Source organism: Megalops cyprinoides, chromosome 3, assembly GCF_013368585.1.
Source record: "Megalops cyprinoides isolate fMegCyp1 chromosome 3, fMegCyp1.pri, whole genome shotgun sequence".
Classification (NCBI taxonomy): domain Eukaryota; kingdom Metazoa; phylum Chordata; class Actinopteri; order Elopiformes; family Megalopidae; genus Megalops; species Megalops cyprinoides.
The window spans coordinates 15,798,518-15,815,714 of NC_050585.1; the positions used below are offsets into that span (position 1 = coordinate 15,798,518).

The window sequence follows — 17,197 nt, forward strand, 5'->3', positions numbered from 1 at the left end:
AGCTCTGCTGATAGCAGAAATCTATGTGATCCACTATGCACAGAGGGCTGCCTTACTTCGCAAAAAACTCCATGTTATGCATAAGCATGTTATATTACATTATATTATAACAGCATCTTCCTATAGATGTTATAGCAACTAAATCAACGTCCCCCAAACACACAAGCAACTAGGATATGAAAGAGTCACGGTAAAATACCTGATATCTCTGAGGACCTCTGTACTTATGTTGGTGCTTATCAGTGGACGAGAGGCTGCTCACATGCAGTAGGAATGCCAACGTAAGCATTACACGCCACCTGAGAGGAACACTACTGAATACTGCAAAGACGCCCTCGTTCAAATGAAGGGCTCAGTTGTTTTAATGAGCTTTATATCTGTGTGCTATAAATATGGTTTGGCTTTCATACCGCCGCACAAAATACACCGAAAGATAAAAACAAGCAAGAAATAACAGAAGTGAACGTTTATATCGGACGTCCTGGGTCATATGTCTCTTCTGAATCGACATCGTTGAGCTTTACATGACAGAATTTTAAGTTGGATTATTGGCAATTTTACGCTAGTAACTTACATAACTGCGCATTATAGATGACACATCTGCTCCAAGTTTCTTTTAACGTCCTGCGAGAATGAAAACGGCAAAAGAGGGGGAGGAAGAGAAGGAGCGGGGCGGGGGGGGGGGGGGGGTGGAGGGAGGAGGGAGCCGGAGAATGGAAATAAGTGCTGTCAAGGAATTTGAGTCCTGTTTAAAGGGGGAAAGAAGAAAGAAAAATAATTGGGGTAAGTCTCCGAGACGGAAGAGTAGATCGGGGGAAAAGAGAGGGAGAGAGGACATGGAACAGGAGACTCACCAAAGTCTTTGAAACCGAAAAACCCGTCCATAAACAGCGTTTTTTATAGACTGATTTGAAACTGAAAACTTTGTGCGCCTTTTTCCGCTCCCGTAAACGGAAAGAAGTATCTAGTGGAATACAGTATTTGTTTTATTTCCCAGCCTTTTAAATGTATTTTTCATGCAGTCGTAATAGCGATAAAACGAGAAAGTTTTCCTAATTTAGGAGCAATTCAAACTTGTCAGATTTAATATTTGGATTAAATTTAAAACGAGTCTGAATTATTCTGTCACCAATTTATTTTGATATAGTCTAGTCATTAACAAGCATTCTAAATTCGTTTGAATGCTTAGAACAAATTTTGTTTTAGAGAAAAGGGAAAGATACTTCGTGAATAAATCGTGAAGTGCCGAGAAGATTACCGAAACGTTGGATGGAAGCTCGCTATACCTGTCAATAAACGTACAGTGCTCAACAGCTGCCGGACTTTAACAAACAAGCTTTTCGCGATTCAGCTTTGTTTTTCTGTTGGACTTGTGCAGCCTGGCAATGCGGTGATACGGACTGGACAGCACTGGTAACTGGTTTAACAGGATCCTAAAACGCACATCACACAAGGAGTTCTGATCGAACAGGACAATCCAAAAGGAGGAGGATGAACGGAGTGTCTTGCTACACGCTGTTGCTGACGGTGTTTGTATACGTTCTCGGGAGCCCAGGGAGCTCCAAGCCTTTGCCGGGTAAGAAATCAGAATATACAATAGCAGTAGTTTGTTATTATTACTAATACTACTATTATCATTATTTTAATCGTTGTCGTCTTTGGCAACTTCGTCATCACCACCATCATCGTCATCATTGGCTTTCAAACTGCATTTTCACTGAAAATGCCATGTAACTGCTGGCAGCTGTTGAATTGAAACGCTGTAATAACAAGATAATAACAAACACAATACAACAACAAAACCATTGTTGTTATTTACACTAATGTAATTAGAATTTGTGCCAGCTAAACTTGGTAGAGGCAAAAACATGCTCTGAAGTCATAATGGTGTGGTACCAGAGTTCAGTTCTTGGAATGGATGTGTGTATGAGTCATGAATAGACACACGCACACACATGGTGCGTGTGTGTGTGCGTGTGTGTGTGTGTGTACGGCTAGCTGGGTGGGTGGGTCATGCATGGGTGTGTATGGACATTGCTCTGAACAATGATTAAAGGTGTCTGGAGCCATGGGGTCAGAATTAATACATATATTTACATTTACATTTATTTATTTAGCAGACGCTTTTATCCAAAGCGACGTACAAAAGTGCATACAGTAAGTATAGCGACAGTACGGGGACAGGATGTGTACAGTTCCACAATGAGACAGTAGTTCTCAGCTGAGAGCAAGGTCTGTTTGAGGAAATAGTACTATCCAATTTGTACAACTGCAGGGTATAGGGCAATACCACACACCACTATCTTTAAGTGCTGTTCTCCATGAAAAACAGCAAGACCAGCTTTTACAATGATCTTTATTCAAACCAATCACACACTAGCACAGCATTTCTTTTAAGGAGAGTGAAAGACAGAGAGAGACAGAGAGTATAGATGAGGAGCAGGCAGACTCATCTCAGTCCTATGTCAATTTGCTCAAACCTAGGTGGCCTCCAGGAGACCTTTCAATGGCTAGAACAAAGACCTTTGTGAAGCTGAAGTGCCTCAGTGTAGCGTGTTGTGAACCTGTTATGGCATGAGTCAGGCCTTTTTGGTGTGTCATCATTAATCAAATATACTGACAGGGAAATACTTTCTCCTTCCTTTATTTTTTCTCCTCTGACATGAAATTGGCTCTGTGAAACGTATCACCTTACATTGTACATTGTGCCAGTTGGCTGGCCCACAATGGGTGGAATCTCACGGCAGGCTGAGAATACTTGTTTTCACTTACGTTTTATGCATTTATTCAGATAATTTACCTTGCTCAAGGGTACAGTGTCCTGTCAGAGACTGGAACCCACAACCTTCTGAATGTCAGCCCAGTTTCCAAGCCACTGCATTAATATTTCATGGACAGTTCACGGTGTGTATAGAAATCTGTATCTGCAGCTGACTCTGCAACAGTTTTTCTGCATTTGTGGTTATTACTGTGTATCTGGGCATGTCTGCACCTGTCTGGAAACCAATTCCTGACCACTGGTCTCTCCAGGAAGCAGCGCACTGAGGCCCAAGCGGGCCGGAGTCACCTTTTCCTCTGGCCCACTTGGCATGCACACAGCCTGATGGGATTTCTTTTTGAATTTTAATGAGATTTTTCCAGCCAGCTCACCTATATCTGCTAGATTGGAGCCACATCAGCATCTGTTCCAGGTTCCCCTTGAACAAAGGAATTGCATGAAGTAAGAGAGAGGCAGAACAAGCAGCACAATGTACCTTTCTCCACGGGGGCCGTGGAATAATTAGACACACGTGTTACTTCGTGTGCATAAGCTGAACTTCAAAAGGCCCCTGCTGCAGAGCCCTGGGCCGAGAAGGAGCAGCACTGAAACTTTGATGGCTGTGTTACTTGTTGCACTGAGAGAGAAAGAGAGTTAGCAAGAGAGGGAGAGAGAGAGAGAGAGAGAGAGAGAGAGAGGCAGGAGGCAGAGAGAGACTGTAGGGAGAAGTGAATCAGGGCTGAATCAGAGTGGAGAAATGACATAGGAGACATGGGAGAGCTGAGGTGCATGTAGCCATCCATTCTGAGGAAGACAGCAAAGGGAGGAAGAGTATGAGGGAGACACAGCAAATGGGAGAGAAAGCAAGTGAGGGCCCACCTCACCAAAGGAAGCATAATTGATAGGGGGAGGAATAAGAAGGAATGGTGGGAGTGAAGGGGGGCATAGTTCTCCTATTGCAAACATCTCCAATTTATTCATGAGGGGAGGAGGAATGTGTCCTGGATGCACTAGAGGCGAAGAGAATGATGGGACAATGCTGAAAAATGTACACATGGATGCCCCATGTGGATGTTTTGTCAAAATTGCCTGGTTGTCTTTGTTGAAAAAACGCTGTTTGTGAAAAGGAGACTTTATATGTTTTAAGGGAGCCACCTGGTTAAATAAAGAAAAGATCAATGAAAAATGTTTTAGCAGAAGGACAGCATATTAATATGATTCCAAAGCTCACTTGTGGGTTTTATTTTGTGGAACATCCAACACTGATATGTGATACAACCCCTGAAATGTCTTATATTGATGCCTCACTCACCTTTGACAGGTGTCATATATTGATTTTTGGGCTATAATATTACACTGGTTCTCATTCTGACTTCAGTAGGCTTATGCTCTTTTTTTGAGATCAATGAGAACTTGAGTACTTACATGGACTATGATTTGTGCATGGGGTGAAAGGTGGACAGGAAGTGCAAAACATTCCTCTGCTACTGTAATACTGGCGGTGAGGGGACAGGCTGGAACCAAATGCACTAACATAAACACAGGCACATATAGTACATATCCACGCACACACACGCACATGCTTACAAACCCACGCGTGACGCACCCACATTGTTGCTATTCATGTATGTCAGCTGTCTCATACTTTCAGAGGTACCTGTTACACTGGTTATGACTATGAAATATTTGAACATTCAAAAGTGGGAGGGCAAAGGAAACAATCCTTTTGATTAGTAAAGACATAAGAATTCAATTGTTTGGCCCTTGAAAGGAAATTAGCCAAAAGAAACTAAAACACAAAGTGAAGCTAGAGAAAAGGCAGAGAGAATGAGAGAGCTAGGCACAGAGGCAGAGCGAAAGGCAGTTACAGGGCCTCCTTATTATAAACATACCATCTTGTGAGTTTCTGTTCGCGAGCATATGTTTGTGTGCCAGTTGGCATGTTTGCTTTAAGGATCCCTGCAATTTGTCTGTACCCAGTCAAAAATAATCCGTGGGTAGTTCTTATTCCCTCTTTTAATCATTCACAATTTTTCTATTGTGTCTGCAACAAGACCACAAGTGTAAATTTTTGGTTTGTTGATGTGAGAACTAAAGAGTCAGCTAGATGTCATCACAGTGATGAAGAGATTCCTCTGCCAGTGTTTGTGCATGTGTGGCCATGGGTGTCTCGACTTTGATGACTGGATGATAAGAAATGATCTGCTCTGCAGGGGTCGGGGTGAAAGGTCAGAGGCCGAGCTCTGAGACAGAGAAGGGCAGCGGCTTAGCAAACCTGAGGAATTTCAGAAGCAGGGTTGGGGGTAGAAGCAGGGGTAGGAGAGAGAAAAAGAGGGATAAATCCTACATTTTTGTGACGTTCACCCCTTGCACTGGTATGGCAAAAGAAATAAATCATTTGCAAACATGTTTAGGTCTCTCTCTCTTCCTGTTCGCCTTATTGTTCAAGGTTTGGCTGTTATACTGCGCTTTGTTAAACCAGCATTTCTGGAATTTGCATTCCAGAATGAGAGCAAGAGTAAGTGTGTGAGGTGGAAACAAGGCGGAGAGTAATGGAGATTTATTTTTCCCAATTGCATAGTTCCCTTGGCAGTGAACAGATTTGTAAAAGCCTTGGCAGACACAGCGTGATCTTGTACTTCCAATGAATATTGCACTAAGACAAGAGAGAAAGATATCAGGAAAGAGAAAGTAACAGGTACAAACCCCAAAATCGTATGACATGTGCAGGTCTGGTGGGCAGGCACAATGAGACAATCACAGCATCGCTGTTTGCTTCTTTACTGCATTATCCTTTTTTTCATTTTCATTCTGGTTTGTTCTTTGGTAATTACTCCCCACCTTCTTACATTGGGAATTGGACGCAGAGTCACTGAATGTTCAAGACCAGGCTTGATACTGTCCTAGACACACTCTAGACCAGCGTTTCTCAAACCTCTCCTAGAGTACCACTTGTCCTGCATGTTTTAGATCTCCCCCTGCTCCAACACAGCTGATTCAAATGATCAGTTTGTTATTAGGCAGCTTCAGGAGTTCATAACAAGTTGATCATTTGAATCAGCTGTGTTGGAGCAGGGAGAGATCTAAAACATGCAGGACAAGTGGTACTCCAGGAGAGGTTTGAGAAACGCTGCTCTAGACCATTGACAAAATGATGACACTAGCTGGGCTGGATGACCTATTCTCCTCATGAAACCTGTTATGTTTCATAATGTTCTTATTTAAATACAATAACACAACAATTCTTCAAAACTTCCACAGAGACCGACTTTCAGTAATAAAGGCAACATTAAATAAGTACACACAATTAAACAGCTGGTAAGGAACTGCCTTCCTCCTGAATACAGACTCTGCCAAGTTTTGGGGGGGAGACACCATGTCCTGACTGCCCAGCTGTTTTAGCTCACTGAAGCCAAGTCAGTTGGAAAATTGAAGTCATTTTTTTGCAAAACAACATGATAATTATACCAGTGGTTCCACACCAAGCACAGACACAGAATACATTACTTAGACTTAAATAATTTAGAATAGTAGTAATTTATAATAATAATTTAACGCTTCCCTGCCTACAGTACCCTCATCATCCCCCATTTTTTTAGGCTAAAAATTAATCAGCACCCCTAGTTAACAATATGATATTAGTTGCTATGTTGTCAATTGCATGGCTGTAGAATTAAAGTGATTCGATGTGATTATGAAGTACCAAATTACACTCTGTACACTCTTAAATTCTGTTTCTGCAGCTCATTTCATTTCTTCTCATAATCATCAGCATTTCCATCAGTGATTATGTAATCATGTAAAATGTCTGCGTATGCTGGATTCCTATTCAATCAGCATCGATCATCATTATCTTTTGTGGTCTCTTCCAGTCAGAGATAACATAATCATGGGCACTACAATTTCCTCCTCTATAATGGCTAGGAAACAAATACACTAAATTGGCAAGAACAGTCCTGCTCATATATTTACAAACAGATATAATATAGGCAGTGCTGGCTGTCTCAAAAAAAAAAAAAAATTCAACCGTAAAGATGTCCCAGGCTGAGCAGCACTTAAACAGTAGGTGAGACCTGACTGATGGAAATTCCTCTGCCATACTGGCTTACATTAGAATGGCACACACATAGATAAGGCAGGTCAGTAGACATTGAGTGTAAAGAATAGCACAGCTAGCTGCCTATGGTCTACATCTCCTCAATAACCAACTCATATCTGAAACAATGCGGATCCTTTCCTACACATTTCCCTCAGCCCAAACAAATTACACTAACTTGTCTCCTAGCTTCCACAGACATCGATGCAGAAGATGTATGTTGTGCCAGGCACAGTTCAGCAGACTCTGCGTGGCAAGCAGACGCTGTTATTGCACTAATAGCATTTCACAGATGGCTAAAATGACTTTGTGTGAATGTATTTGACTTGTTTTGGTTTAATGTTGTACGATATTTTGGCATGAAATCAGGTTCATGGGGCATGCCAGTGAGCCATTTTTGGATTGAGTTTGCGGAACTGCAAGTAAAGGGGGAGGTTGAGGAGGGGGCTGGAGAGAGAGAGAGAGAGAGAGAGAGACATAGATGGGATAGCCGAAACACAGCTTGAGTGTTTGTGTTCAGGCCTCTCCGTGTGGAAATATGCTGAAACATTCTCACTAGTTTGTTATGAGTCCACTTGAGATAAGTTCTCAAAGAGTCCATTGTGCATGTGTTTCCTCACCCTCAGCTCAACTCTATTATCAGTGAGGGATAGAGCGTCACAGACTAGAGCAAACGATGACACACAGATGGGCACACAGCTGTAGCTAAACGCCACGGAATTACTTGGATATAATTCTGACAATGTTGTTCTGAGATTCAGGCAAGGTCAGCCCCCCCCCCCCCCCCCCCCCATTCCATTCCACTGCATTCCACTGTGCCAAACTCCAAGAAGCCGAAAACATAGATCTCAGTAGTCAATCATGTAAATTCTATACCATGCCAGATTGAAGGACTAGACTGAATGTGGTCTTTGAAAGACTCAGTTGGTTTTAGCTGTTGAAAAAATTCTGTACCTGGAGAATTTTCCATCAGTGTTTATGTTTAAGCACAAACACATGCATGGTATCATGGTCACAAGATGGGTCAGACATTGCTATCAGCATTGCAAGTCATAAATTGTACTCACAGTCTATATTCTTGCAGGTTTTCCTTTTTGAAACACTGACTCTCCAGGAGTTGGAGAGGCAGTTTAGATCTGTTCAGTCAAGATTATGATTAATTAAATGGTTGGTGGGGTGCAGGGTGGTTAAATACCTATGTTGAATGAGTGGCAGCAGACGCTGCAGCTCTGTTGTGGATAGAGGATACATTAGACAGCGAAGACATCCCTTCTTTGATGTATCTAGCTCTAGAAACATTAGCTACCTCTGCTGATAGAATGTGCATCTACTTTGAAACACTTCTTGTGTTATCTGTAACTGCACGGGAAAATGCAGCAAGGTCAAATGCCATGAACAGAGGGGCACAGAGAGAGGAAAACTATTCTTGGAAAAGTGCCACGTGCTTAGTGGTTGTAAATCACACCCATAAGATGTACAGATGTACCAGGTGATAGAGATAACATGGTACATATGTAGGTCAAGAGGGGTTCACTGGTACACTATAAACAGTGCCCTGTCACATGAGCAGTGTGAGTTATGTGTGATGCAATGATCTCTTCTTTAGGGAAACAAAGTGATGTGTTACACAATTCAGTAATGACACGTTCGGTGGCCAAATTCGGAAATTAGGACACAGATCAATCAAGCAGCCAGATACTTTAGGATATGGTTTAGTCAATGTGTGTTATTCAGAGGATGAATTTAAAATATTACCACAAAGGCTAAGTTTGGGGTCAGGCCCTCCAAAGGATATGAGTGGCTATTCGATTCAAGCCAAGATTCAGGGCGTGAAGATGATGCCGCTGAGTGTTGATGTTTAACACTACATGTCCTATGTGTCACGTGTTCTCGCCCTTCTCAAATCCAGGGTCACGCTTCATCGAGGGCCCGGGGAATGTGACCTCATCCCTGGGCAAGCCGGTGCTGCTGAGGTGCTCTTTGCAGAGCAGGGAGGGAGAGGAGGACCCGCCAGATGTGGTGTGGCAGAGGGACGGACAACCTCTGGACTTCGCTGACACCAACCAGATGCAGGTGTCTGTTAGCGAGGACAACTGGCTGACCATCAGTGAGCTTAGGTGAGGGAATCCAAGCATTCCTTTGGTCTGTATCCCTGTCCGTCTGTCAGAGGGGGACAGATCCTCCCTGCCTTATGACACAGAGCTAAACCCGCTTGTGTGTGTGTGTGTGTGTGTGTGTGTGTGTGTGTGTGTACGTAGGATTGAGGAGGTCCAGCTGTCTGACATGGGGGGCTATCGCTGTATGGTGATGGAGAGAGGACAGGAGACGGTGTCTCAGGAGGGACACATCCAGCTGGAGGGTGAGTGTGTCACCAGCGACACTGTTATACACAAGCATTATAATCCAAATCCTAATTATCATTACAACCATTATACTAATAATTATAAGCAATTAGAAGCAAAGCCTTTGGGATTTGATCAAACGTCAGTCTACCAATCTCTGTTCATGTTGTCAATACCAGGTGCAAGGTTTTTTTTGTTTTATTTTGCTTTGTTTTTTAAACCATCCTCCCAATAGTAAATGACATTTACAGTATATATGAAGACAAATTAAGCGGACAGGCATACAGTACTGCCATTACACACGCTGTCACTTATATATGTGCTTATCTTGAGTGCTGCAAGCATTCCTCAGGGAGGGTGTGTTAACGCACTCTCTCCATTGTCTCAGGTCTCCCTCACTTCTCTGTGGAGCCCCATGACATGTCGGTGCCAGCCAATGGCAGCCTGAGCCTGCAGTGTGTGGCCCACGGGCCTCCAGAGCCTGTTTGGGTCATCTGGCTGCAGGATGGCGCCCAGCTCACCAACCTGCAGGACCCATTGTCCCTGTCACCCTCCACACTCAACATTACAGGTGCTGAACTGCTATTGTTCATCTTAACATTCAACATCTAATGATGTCACTGATGTGACTGTCTGACCTCAAAGCTGAATGACACAGGTACTGCACTGATCTCACTGTCTTACCTTAAAGCTCAACACAATAGTAACTGTACCGGCATCATGTACCTTAATGCAAAACATCAAAGTTACTGAACTGATATCACCGACTTCAACACTGAACATCGTAGGTCCTGAACTGCTCTGCTGTCTTACCTTAATACTCAGCATGACAGGCACTGATGTGGAGGTGGAGAAGGTAGAGCTGGAGTAGGTAGTAGCACAGTTTGGAGAAGCTACAGTTCCCTTTCATCTTGCTGTGGTATGTTTTTCGTAAGATGTTCCAAACTTTCTCATGTTAAAAACAAACAGTCTTGTAAAGTGTCCCTTCCCCTCTGTATTAACATATTAACATATAACAAGGATAGATTGTAGATTGTCCCAAAGTAGCAATTACTGCACATGTATTTTTGAACCTCTACAGAGAAAGTCAGCTGCTTAGCAGGATGTTGACAGAAGTGCACACCATATAAATTGATGATTATGGCTGTCCCTGCTTCTCAGCTAAGTTCTGTTTTATACCATACCCCTTCAATAACCTTCAGAACTAACCAGCAAGTCACACAGATGGCAGTATATACGAAATGTGTGCCTGCTGTTTCAAAGACTACCTCTGTCTGGAGTCCTACTCCAGTGAGTCAGAGCAGGGGAGTGTGAGTGTGGGAGAAAAGGACCACAGAGCAGGGTGGAGTCAGAACCTCCCCTCTGAATCATCTGGGCTCACTGACCACCAGCCCTTTATTGGGATGATTTTCAGGCCTGAAATGAGCGGGTCAGCCTCCCTCGGGGCTCGCTAGAATCCCTCAGAATTGTGGAGAGGGGCAGCAGGTGCATACAGATACACACAACCCATACATGCACACACAGACACACACACACAACCACATATACACACCACCCACAGATGTACACACGCATGCACACACATACACCCTCACACAGATAAACCTAAACAGACTGTGGCCCAAACACAGGCCGCTAGGAGCCTCTCTTAGTAGTCACAGTGAGAAGTCCAAGCAGCAAAGTAAACCACTACGGGCTGAGCGACGGAAGGAGGGCACTGGGGTACTGTGTGTTACTGTATGTCTCACCGGGCCCCCGTGGCTGTCCCCTCTCACGCCCCCTCGCCCTCTCCGGACTCTGACCCCTGCCCCTGTGTCCTGTGTCATACATGACCCAAAGGGAGCGCAGTGCATGCCGCTCCACAGTGACTCATCTGTCAGCGGAGCATGGCCAGCTGCTCACAGTCAACTGCATGTCCTTTGGTATGTGTGGATAATGAACAGAGTGTCTGTGTGTATTTGTGTGCATCAGTGCTCTGCGTATAAGGACCATGTTTGTTTGGGAATGTGTCTGCCCATCTGCAAATATGAGTTCTCAACATTAGGGGTTTGTGTGTGTGTGTGTGTGTGTGTGTGTGTGTGTGTGTGTTCCCCGCCGTGGATCTCCAGAAAGCAGAAGCAGGACTGTGCTACTCAGCTCTTTACAAACCAGATCTGAATCTCAGTCAGCAGATTGCTTCCTGTGCCTGCTTACACACACACACACACACACACACATTCTCTCTCTCACACACACAGACACACACACACACACATTACCTGTAAAACACAATAGCCTATCCTTCTTATTCATAAGAAAAACACACACTTGTTCACACACGTTCGACCTGGGAATCAAACCTTTGACTTCCACTCATTCTGACCTCGGTTCCAGAGTCATAACCACAACTACATGTCACAGCCCTCAGTTTTGCAGAGCTGATTTTACATTTACTCTCAAAGCTCCCTCTCTGACTGGCCTCCCTGTCCTTCTCTCTCCCTCTAGGCCTCAACAAGACCAGCACTTTTTCCTGCGAGGCCCAAAATCGCAAAGGTGTTGCGACATCAGGCTCAGGGACTGTGACAGGTATATGTGGGTCATGGGGCGGTCAGGCATTGGTCATGCTGCAAAATGGGTCATGGCCTCTGAAATAATTGCTTCCTTCCCAATTTCTCTGCACAGTCATCCCGACAAAGCCACAGAAGGTGCAGGCCATAGAGGTCAGCAATGCCAGTCTGCGTATCACCTGGGAACCTGGGTTTGGAGGAATGTACCCTGTCACGCTGTGCTCCGTCCAGGCAAGACATTTCAGCAATTGATCACTACAGTTACATCTGGCAAAGTACTTCATTCAGATACCCTTTTTTCACAAATTTTGATGTTACACAAAGAGGTAATGTTAGTATTAAAACCTTTCTCTCTGAAGTCTTCTTTGTTTCTTTCTATACCTCTCTCCATCTCCACCTCTATCTTTCCATTCAGCCCACTCCTTACCTCTTTAGTTTACATCTTTTTTCTCTTTAACTACTCTCTCCAGCATTCTCCTCCCTGTCTTATGTCTCCCCCTGCTTTTCACTTTCTTTTTTCTCTATTGCTCTTTCTCAGTTTCTTTCTCTATGACAGTACTGTAGATCAGGTTTCACACTGGAAAAGTGGCCCCTTGGACTTAACCCTGGTGTCACCACTCCCTCTGCCTCACTATGTTGATGAACTGGCTGGACACACCCACTGAGATTTGCCACCTGAAACCCTCTCCTGCAGTCTGCCCCACCCCTGAGAATCTGTTTCTAATAAACCCTTTGTTACCCCTCCCCTCCTCCCCTCCTCCCCTCCTCCCCTCCCCCTGAGCCCCTCAGACAGTACCCCATGGAGCTCATCTACAGTGTAGCTACAGGAGAGGAAACCGTTTTTCTTGAAATTGGATGATATGTAAAGCTTACAAAACAGGCTTCAGTATGCTAACGCATTAGCTGGGCATTAGCTGCTGGTTAATTGTGCAGCAGCCATGTTATCACATGCTAGCCTAAGCAAAACTGAAAAAAGGGAAATGAAGAAAGATGAAGGTAAAGCAGACAGTGAGGAAGGGATTTGGTGGGTGTGAAATGAAAGGCGGATTCCTCCTGGGAGTGACTCAGGAGGGAGCTGGAAAGCTCGCTTAGCAGAGAGGATGCTGGGTCTCTCAGTCAGGCGTGGCTCTGCGACCCCAGCCTCCCCCATGCAGGCTGGCACTGTGCCAGCTCACCATGACAGTATAGTTCCCAGCTGATGTCCCCCATCAGGGGACTGTGCAGGGGGGGGTGGGGGGGTTGAGTATTAGATACCCGGATTACCAGAAAGGAGAAGCAGAACAGATCACTTCCCCTTCGGTTCAAAATGAAAAGCACTGCTGAAGGTCGAGAGAGGGGGAGATGGAGGGAGGGAATATTAGTGATAATAACCCCAGCAGCTTGACTTAGCTGTTACTCAACATGTACGTTAGACTGAACTATAATTTACACTTTAAATGGACAGGGTCATTAGCCAAAAAGAGTAATTTTGTCCTAGATCAGGGTCTGTGAACCTTTCTCTTAAACCCCCTGCAACCTTCACATACTCACATGCAGAGATCATTCAGATTTTCTGTTTATTCAGTATGCTCAGTGTTATACTTCCTTGGGCATGGACAGTTTGGCTTTCTTTGTGGGACGTTACTGAGAAGATAACCTTACATTTACCATTTATTTTTATTCAGAGAAAATGTTTGTATTGGGAAAGGAAGCCCAGGTTGTGTTTAGTTGGATACAGCAGTCACGTAACGTCAATGACTCCTGAAAAGCGGAATTATAAATGCCTGGCACATACACCTGGGGCACTGCTGTTGTACCCTTGGGCAAGGTACTTAACCCACAATTGCCTCAGTAAATATCCAGCTGTATGAACGGATAACACTGTAAAAACCTGTAAGAGCGTCTGCTTAATGCCAGTAATGTAAAGTAATGTACAGCTGTTCACTACTTGCTGACAGTGATTTCAAACCCCGTATGTCATTTAAAACAGCAAATGTATGGAACTGAGTAATAATAACTTTGATTGTGTGTATATTTTCATCACCCTTATCTAGGCTGCACCCTCTGATGCTGAGCTCAGCACAGTACCCAGTCACATGATCCACAACCAGAATGTCAATGTGCCGCCTGCCAGCCACCTGATACCCAACCTGGAGCCCTTCACTTCTTACAACGTGAGGGTGGCCTGCCACAGCAGCCAGGGTGCCTCCTCCTGGACTCCCTGGGTAATGATGCACACTGCTGAAGGAGGTAGGCCTCCTCTTAAATCATTCATTCACCAGAGAATGCCTTTGATAGCTCATCACTGGCAATACACATCCGTCTCTTTGGTTCAATTAAAATGTGTTCTTGGCATGTGGTCAATACAGATGCACTGCACATTGTCAAAGTGCTTAAGCCTAAGTATCATTGGTGTCGCTATTCAAAGGTCATGTTATTGCTATCAGACTCGGCATGCTTGTGGTAATGGCATCTAATCTTAATAATGATTATGAGTCTCTGACCAATCACAGCACATTGAAGCATTTTCATGTCACACATCATTATACATGAATGTCATATATTGAGTCAGATTTAAAAACAAGCAAAAAATTGAGCAAAGTTGCATGCTTGATGTTTGTAGCTGATATGGTCAGGAAAAGAGATTTTCTGTGGGCATGTTTGGAGCATGGCAGCATATGGCTGGAGGTTCAGATGCCTTTCGTTTCTGCTTAAAGTGAACAAGAGGGGCTAATAATGGCACTCTCCCCATCTCTCACCGTAAAATGCAAACTGCAGAGGCTGGGAGGGAGAACCTGTGAGGGAACGAGGGCCCAGAGAGTGAGATGGAGGAGCTCTCTAACTGCTTTGGCGAGGCTGGCGCGGCCCTGTCGCATCCATAAAGCTACAGTGTGTTTGACTTTGAATCCAGAGGGAGAGAGGAGGCGGGGTTTTTCCGTGCCAACTCATGCTTTCCGTAACCTGGGATTAAGCCATGTTTGTGGAACAGGGAATAAACCAAGCAGAAAGAGTCTGAGAGAGGAGGGACTGAGGGAAAATGGGGGAGAAGTCTGGGTGGTGCAGGGAGGTGGTGGTGGGGGGGTTGGCATTCCACGTCAGCTCACACCGATGTTTCAAAATGTGTCTTAAACGGAAATGGAGAAGAAATCCAACAGGAGGAGGAAAAGGTGAAAGCAGAAAGAAAAGGGAAGGCAAGGGGAGGGAGGGAGAGATAGAGAGAGGAGGGGGCAGTACATCTTTGGCAGGCTTTTCTCTCCACACGGTTGGCAAATGAGGTAGTTTGGATTGGACAGGAAAGAGAGAGAGGTGGTGAAAGAGGGCGGGAGAGAATTGGGGGAGAGAGAGAGAGAGGGAATGAGAAAAAGCTGGAAGAAATGGAAAGAGAGAAAAATTGATGACATCTGAGCTATATTTTCCATGTGCTTGTTGCTGCGGTCACAGAGACGCACTGCGCTTTGACTGACTCCCTGCGTTTCAGCCGCCTCACCCCCGCCTAGAATTCCCCTGAGCCTGATTCCCAGATTTTTTCCTCTGTCACCTCTTGGCATGGGTCTCCAGGCACCAGCAAAGGCACTTAAGATAATAGCGCGTGCGTGTGGAATTTGTCCAGCCGTACCCCTTTTAAGGTATCATAAACACTTCCTCAGAACCCAGGAGGAAAGCATTGTGATGTCACAGGCAGACTGGTCTGGTCTTGTGTGCCAGTGCATTGGGTATTAAGAAGTCATGTTGAAATCACCTGCATTAAAAAGTCCAACAGCACAGGCCAATTAGGATGTAGACAGTTTACAGCTGAATGATATATGCTCTAGCAAGAGTCCCATAGGACTTTGTGTTCACATGTACAGCACTTTAAAAGGAAGTGAAAGACAAGAGGTCGACAAAATATCTGAAGAAATGGGGGATGTGAGATGTACAACTGGTCTTATCTGCCGATAGTCCAGAAGACACCTGTCTCTGGAAGCAAGTGAGCATCTTTAGTGTTTGTAGTATAATCTGTAGTCATTGTGTGAGCCTGACATCATGTGTAGGCTGACATTCCCCTTTTCAGATTACCACTTCCCTGTGGGTGTTTATCACTTCCTACAGTCCTAATCTCCCTGATAGTATCCCCCCATGTCCCATGCAGTATCTCAAAACACAGCCACCACGTTCCTGTCCAAGTTGTCCCTTTCCAAGTTTGTCTGTTTCTCTCATTCAAGTTTAGCATGCATCATCAGTTTACAGTTCTGCCCTCTCCTTCTCCAGACCCCCCACCCCTCTTCCCCACCCTTTATCACTGTCTGCCTCACTGTCTCTCTCCCCGCTTCCCTCTAGATATTCAAGAAATCCCAAAGAGTCAGCCCAGGAATGCATTTCCTGCTGCCCCGATCACTGTGCCCCCCTCTCATCGTGCTGTCTGTCACAAAGCCCCCTCTTCTGTCTCCCACCTCTTCTCTTCTCTCTCTGTCCCCTCGTCTCTTTTTCCTCCTTGCTGCCCCTCCTTCTCCTGACCCCAGATGACCTGCGATTTCACCCTTCCAAAAAAAGAGATGAAACACAGCCGAGCACTGTGGGAAAAGGGAGCCAGTGGGAGACATGGGGGAGAGTCCAGGGGCCGGGCTTTTGGAATAAAAAAAACATCCTTTTCGTTAAATTCCCAGACCCCACTTTGTCCCAGAGAGAGCAGGAGAGGCACACCCCCCTTGGCGTGCCTCAAATCCCACAGCAAACAGTCTGCATTCCCTGCAACACAACAGCCCAAATCTGCCCAAATCCTTTTTCCTGTGCTGGCGAAGGTATTAGAAACATCTCTGAAATTAAGTAAATGACAGACAAACCCATCATTTACAAATCTGCCTTGTAAGGGACACAAGGACAGCTTTGGCTTCCTTAATTCGGTGTGTGTCGGGCTGAGCGGGGCAGTGTGCTGGGATACTGGGAGGGCCACAGTGCCTTTAAGAGGCACATTCAGTTACTGACTGCTGCCATGGGTTGAAATATTTTGTGGGGGCCAGGTGAATTTAGGTGGAACCAACCCCCCCCAAAATGTCCTCCCGTTGAACTGGACTTGAAGGACTTTTGCTTGATGATTGCCAGGTACATTACACAAAAACTGCTCTAGGTTTCATTTTCAAATACTTTCCTATACCCTGAAAAGTTAAAATTCATTTCAAGCTGCAATTAGATATATTGAGTGATCCTTTTAAGGGACACTACTGATTTGCTCCTAAAACAGCTCAAGGTGATTTTTAATCTATATTTTTAGGACACCTCCATAATGAAACATAACATTTGAGTTTTTACTTCACACAACCACTAAAGGTTCACTTGTCCACCACTAACTCCCTTTGAAGATGTTATTGTACCATACTCCTCTCCTACTCTTCAGCTACACCCACCACTTTGTTATAATATGGCTTCAGGTTTACTACATCCCCATGTGATGAAATAACTTGATATTGGGCTCTGAAGGAACATAAATGCTGGAATGTAT

The 17,197-nt window shown here is 44.7% G+C and overlaps 1 protein-coding gene across 2 annotated transcripts in view; it reads left to right on the forward strand.

Moving 5' to 3' along the window:
- Positions 1–729: 729 nt before the first annotated feature.
- Positions 730–17,197, forward strand: part of LOC118774852 (tyrosine-protein kinase receptor UFO-like) — a 29,765-nt gene continuing 13,297 nt past the window's right edge. For both annotated transcript variants that reach the window (XM_036524399.1, XM_036524400.1), the window contains exons 1-7: positions 730–1,576; positions 8,764–8,971; positions 9,113–9,213; positions 9,585–9,767; positions 11,681–11,761; positions 11,858–11,973; positions 13,776–13,971. In XM_036524399.1, coding sequence (XP_036380292.1) covers positions 1,492–1,576; positions 8,764–8,971; positions 9,113–9,213; positions 9,585–9,767; positions 11,681–11,761; positions 11,858–11,973; positions 13,776–13,971 — 970 coding nt within the window. In that variant the 5' untranslated portion in view covers positions 730–1,491. The remainder of the gene's footprint in view (positions 1,577–8,763; positions 8,972–9,112; positions 9,214–9,584; positions 9,768–11,680; positions 11,762–11,857; positions 11,974–13,775; positions 13,972–17,197) is intronic.